Source organism: Calliphora vicina, chromosome 4 (assembly GCF_958450345.1).
Source record: "Calliphora vicina chromosome 4, idCalVici1.1, whole genome shotgun sequence".
Taxonomy (NCBI): domain Eukaryota; kingdom Metazoa; phylum Arthropoda; class Insecta; order Diptera; family Calliphoridae; genus Calliphora; species Calliphora vicina.
This window is the reverse complement of record NC_088783.1, coordinates 105,663,148-105,681,583: the sequence shown is the minus strand read 5'-3', so window position 1 is coordinate 105,681,583 and position 18,436 is coordinate 105,663,148. Positions and strand designations below refer to the sequence as shown.

Sequence of the window (18,436 nt, the reverse complement as noted above, 5' to 3'; positions counted from 1 at the left end):
AAATTTTTTTTTAATTTAAAAAAAAATTCGGGTTAAAAAATATTTTTTCCAATTTTGACCCATTATAGGTCCAACTTACTATGGTCTTATATACGTCGTTGCAAAGGTCTTTGAAATATCTATCATTAGATATCCATATTGTCTATATTAATGACTTAGTATTCCAGATATAGATCAAAAATAGGTCAAAAATCGAGGTTGTCCTGGTTTTTTCCTCATATCTCAGCCATTTGTGAACCGATTTGGCTGATTTTAAATAGCAAATTTCTCGAAAGCATGTCTGACAGAATTATTGAAGATTTGGATCGCGAAGATATTTGGGGTTTTCAGAAAATTGATTTCAACTGACAGACAGACGGACATGACTTAATCGACTCCTCTATCTATAAGGATCCAGATTATATTTACTTTATAGGGTCGGAAAATTATATTGTGGAAATTACAAACGGAATGACAAACTTATATAGGGTAGGTGAAGGGTATAAAAATATTGTTACGTTTTAACCTTTTCAAAACGTTTGGTTTATTTCCTTTAAATAAACCGGATACTTTTGATTGCAAATAAAAGCCGTTTAGTAGTTTGAAAATTGTAACAACTCTTTATTTATTTAAAATGTACAACAACCACAGAATTAAATAGTCACTCAATGTTTTTTTATACGATTATAAATTCTCAGAAATACAGACACTTTATAATGTACACGAATTCACTTGAAAAATACAGCACACTTTAAGGCACTCAGTTGATGTTTATTCCAATATCGTCTCTGATAAACTGACTAACGACTGCAACCTCTGCCACTATTTATAACACTGCATTACCATCAAGAAAGCTCTATTTCTACAATGTTCTTTAACTGAATATTCGAATATACGGTCGCAGCGTTGCCAATATACGATCAATGGTCAACTGAAAGCTTTTATTTGATAATGCCCACAGATATGTTACAGTTTGCTATTACAGCACTGTTATTTGAAAGCATTATGCTACATTTAAATCAGCCCTTAAAATCGTTATATTTGAATTCAAGTACAATTTCGTAACAATATATAAAATTTAAATAGGATTTTAGCTTAAACAGGTTTGAAAAACTTTTGGCATTTTATATTTTGCAAAAAATGTTGCCCTTTATTTTATAAAATAAAATTTTTTGTACTAAAATATTCGCAAATATATAGAATTCTTAAAGTTTAGACTTTCTAAGGGATTTTAAGAATAATTTCAAATTATTTAAAGCAGGATAGAAAAACTGTGAGTCAAATTCTAAATTATTTATAACATGTTTGGAAAACTTTTTTGAAAAAAATGTTGCCCTTTTTCTGCCCCTTATTTTATAATATCCAATAATTGGTATTAAAATACTCAAAAATATTGTGGCTTAAAATGTTTATGGTATTTTAAATGATTCAGACCAGGATTTGAAAACTCTTCTACAAAAATGTTGCCCTGGTATTGCCCCCTTTTTTATGAAATCCAATGTTTGGTAGAAAAATATTCGTAAGTATACAGAATTTTAAAGGGATTGTTGCTTAAATTATATGTGGAATTTTTAAGTAAAATATTTAATGATTTGGCACCGGATTGGAAAACTTTTATGAAAAAAATGTTGCCTTTTTTCTGCCCCATTTAAAAACAAATCGTAATTTCGGTACTAAAATATTCGAAAATATATCAAATTTGAATAGGATTGTTGATTAAACTATATGTAGGTTTTCAGAGTAACATTCTAAATGATTTATAATAAGTTTGAAAAACTTTTCTGCAAAAAAAAATATTTGCCCTTTATTTGACCTTTATATTATAATATCCAATGTTTGGTATTCAAATACTTGAAAATATAAGTAATTTTAAAAGGTTTATCGCTTATAATTTGTGTCTTATTTTAGAGTAAATTTCAAATGATTCAGACTAGGATTTGAAAACTCTTCTACAAAAATGTTGCCCTTTTATTGCCCCTTTTTAATGAAATCCAATGTTTGTTAGAAAAATATTCGAAAGTATACAGAATTTTAAAGGGATAGTTGCTTAAATTCTGCCGCATTTTTTATAAAATCGTAATTTTGGTACTAAAATACTCATTAAAGTTTTTTTAAGGTTAAATGTTAAAAAATTTTTTACAGTTTTCCCCTGTAACTAACATTTCTATCTATCTGTTAAGGCACCAATATGGCAAGTCCATTTTATACACTCTCAAAAACTTTATAAAGTCATAAATTGTTCATGCTAGTGCTGACATTTTAATTAATCTATGAAGAATATCATAAATCTTGCTGCACTTTAAATAAAATTAATTTTTAAAAATTTGTTTAAATAGCGGAAACATACTATTTTAAGTTGTTATTGTTTATTAAGACACTCACTTTACTACTACGTTTGTCTGTCACTCACTTAGACACACTCTTCAAATTGACCGAATTCTTCTAAATAAAAAAAAAAACACTTTTGTGAATGTGTTTTTCTTTTCGAGCTACAATTCAATAAAGATTATTTACATTAGTTTTTATTGTTTAGATTTCGTTTTGAAGATTTTTTTCTATATGTGTGCCTGTGTTCATAACATAATTGAAAGCAATTGAATGAATTCTTTTTTTTTGCAAATAGATACTAATGAGGGAAACGAGAGGAAAGACAAATTAAACGCAAAATTATATAGTATCATACTTGAACACAAAATGACGCCATCAATTTAAGCTAAAAATGAGAATGTGTTTAGAATATTTAATACTGAAACGTTTTTTCTTATTATTTCTGTTTGCTTTTAATAATCTTTAAAGGGATTTTTTGTTACTTGAAATGTCATTTGCTGGGGTGGGCAATTTAGCGGTTTTTATTAAGCCAAAAGTGGCAGTGTTGATAGTCAGCGGTCTTTTTTGGGGTGAAAACAAGCTAGATTGTTCTAATTTAAGATTTATTCAAACCCATTAACACTAGACAACAGATATAGTTTCGTATATAAATGTCATCATTTTAAAACTGTCAAAGTTGTGTTTTCAATTAAATAAGTTGTTAGAAAACAAGATTTATCATTTTTAGCTACTTCTAGCGTATTTGTCAGCATCACTGGTCATTTGTTTATTTATTGTTTTCTTTAGCTCTCCTTTCCCTTTTTCTCTCTCTTACTCATAGCTTTAATTTCATTGAGTTTTGTAAACAAAACAACATGTGTTTGCCTGCCAAAAGTCAATATTATTTTGCCAGAGTTGTATTTATTTATTTAATGATTTTAAAACTCAGCATGCTTCATTTAAATTTAATGTAAAGATTATAAGATTTTGTTTCTTCTTATTTACTCTTTTTAGTTTGTTTACATTATTCCTCCACATATATACATAAAATATAAAATTTCAAAGGCATTTAAAACTTAAATGCCCTACTGACCGTTTCATTTCATCCATATGGTTTAAGGAAATATGTAGCCAAGTCAAGTATATAACTTTTTTTCTGCTCAAAAAAAGAATTATGGCCTTTTAAACACATGTTGCATAAACTTTTCAAAACTGAAAACACAAAAAAGAAATGACAAGTGTATGGGATGTTCCACAGCTAAAAAAAACCACTTGTAATTTTATAATGAAGTGTGAAAGAGATTAAACAAGATAGCAAAGAATGCATTATGATAATTCAAAATGAATTGAATTTTTGCTTCAATTTCACGAAAACTAAACTTCATTTTTAAACCAACCCTATTGTCTTTTGTTTAATACAATATTTTCCAATATCCACTTTACTACTGCAACTCCCCTTATCATATGGTGTCATCAGGCATCTAGCTGTCATTAAATTTGTCTCAAATTCATGTTCTTCATAATAAATGAAGTGTTGAATTTGTATAAATTTTGTTTAAACTATACAATTGTATATACAATTTTGCTTATCTTATAGTTTTTTTTTTTTTTTTGTTGTGTGTCTCTTTTTAGTTGACTTTTTGTCTCCAAGTTAAATAATAAATTTAAATAAATGACGTCTCAATTTGCTTAAGTAATAAGCGTTATAAATTCTTTTAACATTCAGTTGTAATTGCTGTTTATTTTTTTTGTTTTAAGTTTAAATAAAACTCAGTCAAGGTTATTGTTTAATATTTATTACAATTTGCAGAGTTGCATTTTCAATTGAATTGAAATTGTTTATTGTTTTCCAAATGTTATAAATATTAATGGTTTTTTTATTATTTTATTTCTTTTTAGGTGAGTACAAATCGAAAACCCTGCCACGCATACATTTCGATAATTCTATAAATGATATGTCGCTGAATGAAGGTAAAATTTTGAAATTTTTTTTGAAAAATTAAAATCAATAATTAAAATTTGCTTAAAAAACATATAAATTTATATCAAACTGCGGGATTTAGTTAAGCAAATTTGTTAACATTTTGATATTAGAGCCAATCCAAGATATTTATGAAAAATTCACCTTAAACTGTTAAGAATAATGTTGAATTCTTGGATTGAATCTAAAACATGGATAATTTACGACGACTATCCAAGATATTTAAGCAATATTCTCTTCAAACTAGTAGAAATAATCTTAAATTCCTGGATTGTAATTGGAATATTTCCTTAAACTTATGGAAATAATGTTGATTTCCTGGATTTAGTCGAATACTTGCTTAATGTAAGCTAACAATCCAAGTCATTTATGGAAAATTAAATTTAAATGTTGAATTCCTGGATTGAGTCGAAGTCTTTTGGCTCCAGAGTTTTCTTAAACTGGTAGAAATAATGTTGAATTCCGACTGTCCGAGATATTTAAGCAATATTATCTTCAAACTAGTAGAACTAATCTTAAATTCCTGGATTGTGATTGGAATATTTACTTAAACCGATAGAAATAATGATGATTTCCGGGATATAGACGAATACCTATTTAATGTAAGCTTATTGAAAATTAAACTTAAATGTTGAATTACAGGATTGAGTCCAAAACTCCAGCTGAAATATTCTCTCTTTGAGCAAAATAGGAGGAGAGTTTTCCTAAACTTTAGAAATAATGTTGATTTCCTGGATTTAGTCGAATACTTGGATCATGTAAGCTGACTATTCGAGATATTTAAGCGATAATCTCTTCAAACTAGTAGATATAATCTTAAGTTCCTGGATTGTGTTTGGAATATTTCCTTAAACTGATGGAAATAATGTTGATTTCCTGGATTTAGTCGAATACTTGGTTAATGTAAGTTAACAATCCAAGTTATTTATGGAAATTCAACTTAAATGTTGAATAACAGGATAGAGTGGAATACTTTCAGCTCTAGCTGCAATATTTGCTATTTTGCTACGAGGACAAACTACTGTAATTCAATGTATTTGGGTATATTCCTTGATAACAAAATTATCATGTAAGAAAAATACTCAGGAAATGCTTAAAAGGAGTCTCAATGCCTACTACAAATGGAGGAATTCTAACCTTTTCAGCACTTTATACCGTGCTAATGTAACGCCAATTCCTAAAAAGGGAGAGGCTAACAACACTGAAAATTGTCGTCCAATAGCAATTTTTTCTGCACTTTCCATAGTTATGGAGAGTATGGTTAACTACCATCTTGTGAAATATTTAGAGTCCAACAAGCAAAACTTATTGCTTTTGGAGTTGGTAATAACTTCTGTCGATTTATATCGAGCTATCTCAGAGATCGCACTATACGAGTTGTTATAGATGGAATTTCATCAAACGAGTTCAAGATCAATTCAGGGGTACCGCAAGGCTCCGTCCTTTCTCCTACTCTATTTCTTATTTTTATAAACGACCTTCTACGTCAAACTTCCAACCTTATCTACTCTCTTGCAGATGACAGCAACATTTGCCATTCATATGCATTCAATTATAGACCAAGCCTGTCGGAGATTGGGGTAATGAGGCAAAATATGAATGATACGCTCAACCAAGATCTTGTGACAATCTCTGAATGGGGTTGTGCGAATAGAGTCGATTTTAATGCACGCAAGACTCAATATTGTATGTTAACCCACAAACGCACAACAGATCATGTTGCTCCATCTGTTTTTATGGGTGGTGTAAATATTAAGGAATCAGAAGCTCTTGGTGCTCTAGGCATGAGTATTCAGTGCGATGTCCGCTGGACAAAACACATTTTTCGAGTGTCGAAAGAAGCATTTAAGTGCCTTGGTTTTCTAAAACGGTGTAAAAATTACTTCACTCCATCTGATTCCTCCAGAAGTATTTCCTGTCACTTTCAATATAGGAAAATTCAAATCAAATGTCCACAAACACTACTGCCTCTATCCTCCCTCCCATAACCTATTTTCCTAGTTCCAACACAATGCTTTGCATGAGTAGGGGTCATCCCCTGAGTGCTGGTCCAAGAAAAAAAAAAGTAGTTATAGGAAGATACTCAGTAAAGTTCAGAGATGTGCTTCTATTGGCATAACTGGTTCCATCGGTAATCCTTAAGTTACTGTCAATTGAGAACTATGTGGAAAGTGTGGCGGTTAGGAACTTGCTTACACTCTTTGAGTCTTCTCTGGTAAGACCCTACAGGTATTTCTAGTATCCCTACAGGGATTTCGAACCATATACTTTGGCTTCTGCATTTCACCACCAATTGTGTTCCCAAGTAGGGACGAATGGGTTGGATCTGGACAGATGTTTGCAGGGGGTGAAGTTTTCACTGATGGGTCCAAGACAGAATCTGGCACTGGAGCAGGAGTTTATGTAGTAGATGAGGACATTAAAGTGTATTGGGTACCAGTGCTCTGTAACATCCAGGGAAATGAGATAGCAGATGAACTGGCCAGAGAGGGTTCCCATCTGGATTATATTATATATTAATAGGGACTGGGAGTTTAAACCTCTCATATGCCACTACTATAGGTTGATCTTCGAAAGATTCCGGGACTCTACGAACAATGCAGGTTGTCAAGGGCTATGTGGCCAAAGTACACACACCTTCAAAGATATATATCTAACTATCTTCACAAATTTCGCTGTGTATCGCTAAGGTCGAGATGGATAGCTTTTAGTTCCTTTAATTTTTAGTTTAAAATTTAGTGGAATCATCTCGAAAACGATTTTCATAAATTTCACTCTGTGTCGCCAATACAGCAAAATATGGAATGACACCACTACCAAACACTCGGATTTCCGAGTTAAAATTCGGAATTTTGTTTATTTCCAATAACCACCTTGTAAATTCGATGCCTAAATGGGTAGACTTCAATTCCTGACTCTATTATATCAAATAAGTCAAAATATTCGAGAAATTTATGCAAATTTCTCCGTAAACTGCTAAGAATAATGTTGAATTCCTAGATTCTGGAGTCAAATTCTTTCAGCTCCAGCTGAAATATTTTCAATGGCATCATCTCGAAAACATTCTTCATAAAATATGCTTTGTATCTAGTCAAGTATATTCTTGAAGTAAGTAAGCTAAATTTAACAAAGAACATCTCGCATTTCCTAGATCTAAATTTGAAAATTTTGTTTGGTTTTCAAAATCACCGAGTAAATTATCATTTTATTTAATAACTGCTTCATATTTCAGATGCAAACGGTTAAGGATCAATGCCGCAAAGATGCACAAATTACCTGAATAAATTTGTTTAAATCTAATTATTCATACCAAATGCACTTGCTTTTTAGACTTTTCATTGTTTGATAAGAATTGTTTAATATTTGAAGTCTGGAGAACGAACAATCCAGGAACTTGTGCCAATTTCTCCTCATAATAGAAGGTTAAAATTGAGTTCCTGGATTAAAGTGAAGACTTTCATTTGCAGCAGCAATATTCTAGTTGCTTCTGCAATTCACTATCTCTGTTCTCTCACAAACATTCTTAACAAATTGAATATTTTTAAGGTTTTTCAAAGATTGCTGTGGAATTTAGCACTTTGTTGAATAATGTAAGTGAAGAATATGTCATACCTTTTTCAATTTCTCTTCCAAACGATTCATCACCCTATCCAGACGTAGATCCCAGTCGTTGCTTTCGCTCAGAAAGGGTGACTTGAGGATACTTACGGGATTATTCACCGGACACTGTGGTTTGAGGTATCACCAATTTATGTTAGGTAACGTTGAAAATGAACAGTGCAGGTTCTTTGCAGCATGTGACTGCCCAATGCTGGCAATATGCAGAACTAAATGGCTCGGAAGGGCCTTAATGGCCCTGGGGGACGTAATCGATCTCTCACCTAATAGAATACTTGGCTTTATACGTAGCGTAAATCTATTAGGATAAAATAAATCTAGGCTGCACAAAAGATCCTTTGGGTCGCAGTGCGTAGAGCCTCACTAATAATAATAATAGCACTTTGTTGAATAATGCAGGTGAAGAATATGTCATACCTTTTTCAATTTCTCTTCTAAATAGAAGGTTTACTTTGACTTCCTGGATCTGGAGTTGAAATTCCATTACAGCAGCTTTTATATTTTCCAAATGTGTACTCTAATGTATTGACTAAAGTTGGATGTTGTTGCTTCTTATTTGTCACTGCTAAATCCATCCTCATACTTGAAATATGAGTATCTCCTTTAAGCATATTTCTTTATCAACATCCTTCTACCTAATCTCGTTCTATTTTATGCATATCGATCGCATTTTTCCATGGTCAATTAAAACCGATGTTGTTTTTTATATATTTAAAATCAAAAGAACCTAATTTCATAAATTTTAAAAGTATATTGAGACATTTTCCATTAATTTTTGGCCAGTTGGTACGACGCCATTGTTAATGATCATTTGTTTACATTTTTCCTTATTTTTATTGTCTTTAAGAGCTTCTAGAGTCTATATTTTGTCTTGAAATAGGACAATCTTACCGGCAACTAAAACCCGAAAATGGATCCTACAAAATGACCATTGTCGTGGGAGTTGTGTGCATAGTTGCATTGTCCTGTTGGAACCATCAGTACTTTAGTCCCCATTCATACATTTTCATAAATAAAAACTCGATCATAATGCTGAAGCAGTCATAGTAAGCGCATTATCCACGAGATTCTTCAAAAAAATTAGGCACGAAGAAGGGTCCATTCAAAACTGATCCCATTGTGATACCCAAAAAGTAAACAGCAGGCTATTTATAATACGTCCGTTGTCTCCAAGGTGAACCAACCAGATTCTCTGATGAAGGATTGGATTCGTCTTAGATTAGCTTGATAGCTCATCTAAACACGATAGGAATGGGGTTCCGAGGATACGTTCCCTCAATTATGTCAGAGCCGGGCATTGGCAGAATAGATGAGACACAGTCTCCTCCTTTTCTTCGTTTCGGACAGCTTCTACAGTTTATATTGTACCGTAGGCCCAGTCCTCTAGCATGTGTCCCAATTTTCTCACAACGGAATTCCATAAGTAGATTTGTCCTGCCGGCATCATATACGGGCCAAGTCGACCTTGCGATAACATAGATGGGTTCATTAGTCCACATGGTCTCTGCTGTACAACTAACTTAAATTTTGCAAGGGAGATACCAGAAAAGGGATCGTTCGTTATCTCATCCATCATCGCACCACTTTTGGCCAATTCATCAGCTATACAATTACCCTGATTTCCATCGAGTCCAGGGACGCATTAAGCGTTATCCTTGCATGTCTCGCTATATCATTTAGGGATACCCGGCATTCCTCGGTTAAACTAGATGTCGTGAAGACACCCGCTATTTGGTTAACGGCAGCCTTGCCATCAGTAAATATCACCAGATATTCGATATTACCTCAGCCAATTGGATGCACGTTTTATAGCAGTAATTTCCACCTGATGTAGGATTTTCTTCCATAATTTTCAATAAAGAAACCACCACAGAGTCAGTATATAAACTTAAACCATTAAATGAAAGACTTTTGCTTGATATTTGTTCAGCACAATTATCACAAGATATAGAGGCAGAAATTGGAAATTAAAGGAATTTATTGATTTTTTGGTTTCCAAAAGGTATAAGATGTATTTTTTGGAAACACATTCAATTATTATCGTCAAAAATACTTTGATTACTACTGGCTTCACTGTTCACTGTTTCACTGTTCTACCGATACTACAATGGTATGTGCTCTGCTGAAATTAGGGAACTTGTTCCCGAAACCCGTAGATCTTTACGCAACACACGCTCTTCGGCAAGGGCACATCAATTCGTTGTCGACTGGACAGTAGATCGCACAACACATTACAGAGAAAATTCGTTCTTTAGCCGTACTGTCCGTATGTGGAATAAGCTTCCTCCTGAAGTATTTTCTGTCACTTTCAATATAGGAAAATTCAAATCAAATGTCCACAAACACTACTCCCTCTATCCTCCCTCCCATAACCTATTTTCCTAGTTCCAACACAATGCTTTGCATGAGTAGGGGTCATCCCCTGAGTGCTGGTCCAAAAAGAAAAAAAAACTAAGAAAGAGTCTCTAGGCGAGGAATCACGAAGAGAATTACAGAAATGATCTAGGATCCGCTATCCAACTGTTTCAGTTTAATAACTAATAGATTTGGGTAGTTCATGAACGAGACTTATTAATCATATTCTAATTACTAATAACTTTTATAGAAAATTCTTTAAATACCTGAAGTTATTAATCTTCCATTATTGAGTTGTTTAACTTTTTATACCCTTCACCTTCGTGAGAAGGTTATATATAATATTGTCATTCCGTTTGTAATTTCCACAATATAATTTTCCGACCCTATAAAGTATTGTGGATCCTTATAGATAGCGGAGTCGATTAAGCCATGTCCATCTGTCTGTCTGTTGAAATCAATATTCTGAAGACCCCAGATGTCTTCGGGATCCAAATTTTCAATAGTTCTGTCAGACATGCTTTCGAGAAGTTTTCTATTTAAAATCAGCAAATTCGGTCCACAAATGGCTGAGATATGAGGAAAAAACCAGGACAACCTCGATTTTTCATATATTTTTGACCTATCATTAATATAGACGAAATGGATATCTAATGATAGATATTTCAAAGACCTTTGCAGTGATGTATATAAGACCATAGTAAGTTGGACCTACAATGGTTCAAAATCGGAAAAACATTTTAGAAGACGAATTTTAAAAAAAAATTTAAAAAAAAATTTAATTAAAATTTAAAAAAAAAATTTAAATAACAATTGGAACAAAATAAAACAACTTTGGAACAAAAATAAATTTTGTTTACCTAAAAATATTTAAAATTTGTATTTTGAAGTATAATTTGGCGAAGGGTGTATATGATTCGGCACAGCCGAATATAGCTCTCTTACTTGTTGGATCTAAATATGTTTTGGAAAACTAGTTAGAAGGGTAATTAAGACCAATTACTTTATCAGGGCGAAAAATTGGTTGTTTTTAGTAGATTTTCATTGTATAAGTTTAATGGTTTAATTTCAGAAATGATTTTTTACAGTGTAGATAGATGCTGTGTATTGTATCCATCAACATAGATGAAACTCCTGCTTAAATTGTGTGATGGAGTTAAAGAACTTAGAAAAATAAATCTGTTATTACTCCAAATTTATGCAGACACATTAGACAGTCTCAAGTGTATGAATATTTCTATTATAATAGACAGCATAATAGAAATCCTAAACCAACAAAATACCTATGTTTGCTATTAATACACAGTTCATTGAAATGCAGTCACAATACTTAGTAATAATACAAATAAAAACTAATAATAATTGTGCTAATAACACAATTAAAATGTAATTTAAATCGATTTGTTTTGTTAAAAAAAGCAAACTAATAAATGTTTCGGAAATGAATAAAAAAAATAAATGAATGTATGCCAAATAACCAAAACGTAAAGCAACTCTGCAAACAAATACACAACACATACTCACCAAAATCAACCGTTAACTGTTAAATAATGTATACAAAGTGAAGTTAACAACATTAATGGTGGGTAAATTAACAAATCCCATTTAACCATTGCAAGCAATGTTTAAAGCAGAAAAAGAAATAAAAATCATGATTTGCTGGAATAAATACAATAACATTAACAGTAATACTCGTAATAATAAAAGAAAAGAAAACAATACATGTAAATTTTAATTATAAACATTGTTTGGTTTATTTAGCCATGAAATGGCAAACCAGCAAATTCAATTTACATGTCTAAACATACATATTTATGTATATAATTTTTTTTAGATTTAGTTTTTTTATGAATAACATTTTTAGTCAATTTCCTTATTTGTTTAAATGTTTATTTAGCATTTCCCTTTATTTTGTTAGGCATTTGTTTGTTTAAATGCTCGTCTTTGGCCATTATGGCTAAAAACTATAATTTTAATAATAATTAAATAACTTAGAACATGTTCATAAAATGACTTGAAAGTCTAATTTTTTGTTAATGGCAAACACTTTAATTTTGTCAAGTGTTCATAGAATTTCTTTGTTTACTTATATAGCAGCCATTTATGTTAATTTCATTTATGTCTGGTTTACTCTGTTTATGGCCATGTTTCCAAAATTTCTTTTTTTGGATTTTCAATTCGTTCTTTATGTTTTTATTATTTTTATTGTTTATTCTCGTATTTGTAGGTGTAAATGCAATTTTAATTACTTGTTTCCACTTGTTTTATTATTCCCCTGCCATAGTCACAAGTACAGTTTAAATGAAGACATAATTGAGGGGTTTTTTTTCTGTTGTTGCGCTCAAACGGAAATCATTAAATAGCAAACAAACAGCAAAAATAATAATATTGAAAATAGAAAAAAAAAATGTAAATGAAAAATTGAATTGTTTAAATACAATAAACAAAACAGAAAAGTATTGGCAAAGTGTTGCCAATTCAGTGCGAATAAAAATAAAAGGCAGGCAAAGACATGAATAAATATTTGTCACGATTTCTCAAACCCTTTAAAATATTCATTTGTTTCCGCAAAGATTCAAATATATTTTCAAGCAAATATTTTCTTTGGTTTTAAAATTTACTATTTTCTAAATTATCCCATTCTATTTAAACATAAAACGAAGCGTTCCTCGTTTTATACTTCTATTTTGAAATGGTTTATTGTTTGGATGTTTCCAAAATATCCTCCTGTTAGGAGATTTATCCCTTTCAGAATAATAGCTCTTCCTCTAAATATGATTCTTATGACAGAAAGACTTAGGTTAGGTTATAAAGGTAGCCAGTATTACCAGCTCACTTGGGTCCATGAATTGGTCCCTTTGTAATACCCTAAAGTATCATGTTCAGGTCCTCAAGAGGTCCTTAACAAAGCGAAATGGGTTTCGATGCCGAACCAACATGACGCACGAATAAACGAATATCCACCTTCCTAACATTCACTCTCGATAGATTTGCTAGGCCAAGCAATAAAGAATTACCCATTGTCGTAGTCCATGTCCCCGATAGAGCAGGTCAAAGACAGAGTAGATGTTCAACCATTTCCTTCTTGCCTCCTTCATCATGACAACGTCTACATAAGTCATTGTAAGGAGTATTCAGTCTCCAAGCTTGAGCAATCCACCTTCCTAACATTCACTCTCAATATATTCGCTAGCCCGAGCAAGAAAAAACTAACCATTGTCGTAGTCCATATCCCCGATAGAGCAGGTCAAAGACAGAGTAGATGTTCTACCGTTTCCTCCTTGCCTCCTTCATCATGACAACGTCTACATAAGTCATTGTAAGGAGTATTCAGTCTCCTAGCATGAGCAATCCACCTTCCTAACATTCACTCTCGATTGATTCGCTAGGCCGAGCAAGAAAGAACTACCCATTGTCGTAGTCCATGTCCCCGATAGAGCACGGCAAAGACAGAGTACCATTTCCTCCTTGCCTCCTTCATCATGACAACGTCTACAGAATTTCAGTCTCCTAACATGAGCAATCCACCTTCCTAACATTCACTCTCCTCCTTGCCTCCTTCATCATGACAACGTCTACATAAGTCATTGTAAGGAGTGTTCAGTCTCCTAGCATGAGCAATCCACCTTCCTAACATTGACTCTCAATATATTCGCTAGGCCGAGCAAGAAAGAACTACCCATTGTCGTAGTCCATGTCCCCGATAGAGCACGGCAAAGACAGAGTACCATTTCCTCCTTGCCTCCTTCATCATGACAACGTCTACAGAATTTCAGTCTCCTAACATGAGCAATCCACCTTCCTAACATTCACTCTCCTCCTTGCCTCCTTCATCATGACAACGTCTACATAAGTCATTGTAAGGAGTGTTCAGTCTCCTAGCATGAGCAATCCACCTTCCTAACATTGACTCTCAATATATTCGCTAGCCCGAGCAAGAAAGAACTACACATTGTCGTAGTCCATGTCCCCGATTGAGCGGGTCAAAGACAGAGTAGATGTTCAACCGTTTTCTCCTTGCCTTCTTCATCATGACAACGTCTACAGAAGTCATTGTAAGGAGTGTTCATCTCTAAGCATGAGCAATCCACCTTCCTAACATTCACTCTCGATTGATTCGCTAGGCCGAGCTCTGTAAGCACGGCTATCTGAATTCGTAGCCGAGCCCGTGATAGCTCTTTTCTGGCCATGTAAGCCTCGATACCGACCAATTAGTCAAACTAGACCATCTGAGCTCATTACGCTGTATGAGTGATTTACAGCAGGAGATCGGTAGACCGACAAAAAGATCGATCTCGTCGGCAGAGTGACCCTGCACCCAGAATAACTCCAGAAAGCCTTAGATAATATGACTTCTGTTCTGCATGGATCGAAACAAATAGTTGTAGGACGGGGCATGGTCTGGACTATAAGGCGGGTAAGGCAAAACCTGTGGCCGAGCGTTGAATCAGTTGCGTTTGGTACAGATTCCCACCAAATACAGAGAATTATCTTAACGCCATGGATATTTGTTTTTGTTTTCGATTCGACTGGTTGGCCGGGCTTCACATACGATCTCTTACGCTTCGGGTTATCGTAATGGATCCATTTTTCATTGCAAGTAATGATTCGCTAAAAAAATGATTTTCTTTTATATCATACCAAATTTTCCTGCTTTTGGATGAATCCTGCAACTTGCAAACATTTTGAAATTGCTGATTGAGTAGCTGCCAATGATTTTGCAAGCTCTTGTTAGTTTGACAACAATCTTCATGAAGTAATGCTTCCAATACTTAGTCTTCAAATATTTTTAGTTGGCCTGGGTGATCTTTCGTCTCTTTCATGTCAAAATCACCACTTCTGAGCCGAACAAACCATCTCACGTACGTTAAAACCAATGATGAACAATCGGTGTGATTTATTGACACTTTTTTCAAATTAAAGAAGTAAATCAAATCTTCCCGCATATGACGCTTTGTTGGTACAAAATTTCAAATTTTTTTATGAAAAAAAATTTTCAATAAATGACAGATATGTACCCATCAAAATGAAAAACAAAAACCGCGTTCATTATGATCCAAATTTGTCAATTCGTCATCGAGCTCAACAATTAAACTTGTGTCCATCTACTTCATGGAAACTTTTGCATTAAGATCTTGGTTTTCGTGCGTACAAGATTTAACTCGTACAGGAATAGAGGCCTCACGATCATCGTTCGTGAATGGGCCGATGGAAACATAGCTATTAATCCACAATTTCATTTGAAAACTGGCCACCTCATTGATGTGATTTGTCGCCATTAGATTATTTTATCTTTGGATATGTAAAATCCCAGGTCTATGCAGATAAACCATAAACGATCTAGCACTTGGAAGAATATATTCGATGCGTTATTGTCGAAATATGTCCGTGACTTTTTGAATTTCCCGCCTCTTAACTGAAAGGGCAACACTGCTCCTGTCAACAGGAATCTGTTGACTCCTGACAAGCTGCGTCATTTAGTTTCTGTTTGACAGCCATTGATAGCAGACTATCGCGAGACTTGAGGAGAAAATGGAAACAAATTTAATTTCGTGTTTCGTTTAATTAAACACTATTTTTTGTGGAAAAAACTCAAACCAAAACTAAGCATTATAAATACTATGGGAACTCTGCACTATCAATTTCAATTGGTTTACTGATTTTCGTTGTGGCCGTACTAGCCGAACGTTCTGGAAGTCCAGTTGATGTCACTATTCCCGAAACAGTTGAAAAAATTCACGATATGGTGTTGGCCGACCGCAGATTGAAAGTGAGAGAGATTGTGGAAGCCATAGGCATCTCACATGGCTTAGTGGTTTCAAGAGAACGCTTTCCTGAAGATGGATGCCGCGTTTGCTCATAATCGGGTGCTCACTTGCGCAGGTTTCATGACGAAATGCTCCCTCTTCCGGTCTATTCTCTGAATTTGGCACCGATTGATTATTTCTTGTTTCCACCACTGAAAAAATGGCTCGGCGGAAAGAGATTTGACTCCAACGATGATGATCTCGATAAATCTTATTTTTTGGAAGGGATAAAAAAAATTGGAGAAACGTTGGATAAAGTAGACTATGCTGAAAAATAAAGTAATTTTTTATCCAAAAACCTTTGTTTCATTCAAAAAGTCACGGACTTCTTGACACGCCCTCCTATTTTTGATATATAAGAGCTAAAATGTTAAATATGTGTGAAGATAAATTCGTATTTAACTAGTAAAGACACAAACCACATTTTGTAACAGAGCTTACTTTGCAGTTAACAGTGCACTGTTATGCATTTAACAGAGATAGTATTTAAGAGGTACTATATTAGGAGGCTAATACAGGAGAATGGAACCACGTCCATGACCAAAACTATATTAAAGTGGTACTCCATGAGGTCTATAATAATGAAATATCCAAAATATTTATAGAATTTACTAATTTGGATGTCTGTTTCGAAAACAAATTCTTTAGAGGATCATTGGTAAAAATGGTCATTTTTGGAATGGTACACGTAACACACTATATAGGTTTGGTAGTCCAAGGGGTGCCTAATGATGCACTATTAGTGGGATAGCTGAACTAATTTAGGGATTTGAAAAATGGCCATTTTTACCAATGATCATCTAGAGAATTTTTTTTCTCAAATCCCAAATTTTTTTAGCTTCCTTAAAAGCTTCACTAATTAAATGAGGCATACTTTTACTTAATTTTGTTAGTTACAAAACAAAAATTGTAATAAATTATAAACAAACACCGTTTTATTTAAGTATTTTAAATGAAATTAAACAAAATTAGCCATTAAAGCCATAATTATCATAAATTTAAGCTTTTCCGGGTTCTTATCTTTGATAAACGTAAAAAGTAATGCCAATTTAATTTGTAATTCATGACACACATGGTTGCATTTATGCGTATGAGAGATTACGAAGTTAGCAAACAGAAACTGTGGAATAATTTGGGCTTTAAAAAAGGATTTACAAATATATATATTTTTTTAAATTAGCATTGTAAAGCTTAAATTAAAGATTTTTTTTAAAACAAAATTAAGCTGTAATGATGATCAGATGTTTATTTAAAATTTTTGTTTATTTATCCAGCAATTATTTGCTTCATAAAGGCGTGACAAATAATTTGAAGGTTAATTTAAACAAAGTGCATGTTTCAACAAATATTAATTATAATTATTAATATTGTTTATTCATATTCATATGTATTGTTTGTATATAATTTCACAAAGATAGTTGTGCCTTTTGCTGATATACATATATTGTAAAAAATGATGAATAATTTTCTGTAATTTAGTTAAATTAAAATTACATTGACATCTGTACACAATTAAATACAATTTAAAAATATTATATAACAATTGAACAAAAGACATTTATTTTATTTACATGAATTGTAAATAAATTGTTTATTATTGTAACAAAGTGTTCTTTAAATGATTAATATTGTGAAGCAAACACATGCAAGTTTTAATTATTTAATTTTCTGCAATTCTACTTATAAGCTAAAGATGAATGTGGAATTTGCCCATTAAAATATTTAAAATTCAAACTCAGTGTCTAGTTAAAATGTTTCAAAAACTACCCAAAAAATACGAAGGTTGTTAAGTAAATTATAGCCAAAATTAGGATTTTAATTTGATTATTTATTTCTGTCTGAAAATGTCTTACATTCCAATGAAATGGAAATGCCTAAGGCCAAGCATTTTATACCCATTAGCCTCTCGTACCTGCTCAAAGCTCTGGAAAGAATAATTGATATATATAATCCATCATACCTCAACCCGGAAGCTATATATAAAGCTCAACATGCCTACATTCGATAATCAATTATATTAGAGAAAGTGAGCCTCAAACAATGTCAAACCTGAATCGTTATTGACTCATTGGAACATATGGGAATTAATCCAGCGGTCATATCACTTTATGGTAAACTCCTAAACTATAGACGTATATAATCCAGTTTGGGTGACTCAAACATTTCCAAAGTGGCGATACATGGCATGGATGTGTACTCTCACCGCTACATTGGAATCTCAACATAAACACTCTGCTAAAGGATATGGACAGGCATGTTGAGATTTCGAACGGTTTATACAACACCTAAATCTGTTTTCGATCCGGTTTTTGTGAGACACATCAAGGAAAGAACCTATTACGACCACACCTTATGGAAAATGTCATTCAGATTGACACAGACGGATCAA

At 32.9% G+C, this 18,436-nt stretch overlaps 1 protein-coding gene across 1 annotated transcript in view; it reads left to right on the top strand.

Annotated features, from left to right (window-relative positions):
* The window catches only part of LOC135958846 (PH and SEC7 domain-containing protein-like), a 70,708-nt gene that overhangs the window by 38,730 nt on the left and 13,542 nt on the right, over nucleotides 1-18,436 (top strand). The window contains exon 3 of the mRNA XM_065509770.1: nucleotides 4,186-4,257. Coding sequence (XP_065365842.1) covers nucleotides 4,186-4,257 — 72 coding nt within the window. The remainder of the gene's footprint in view (nucleotides 1-4,185; nucleotides 4,258-18,436) is intronic.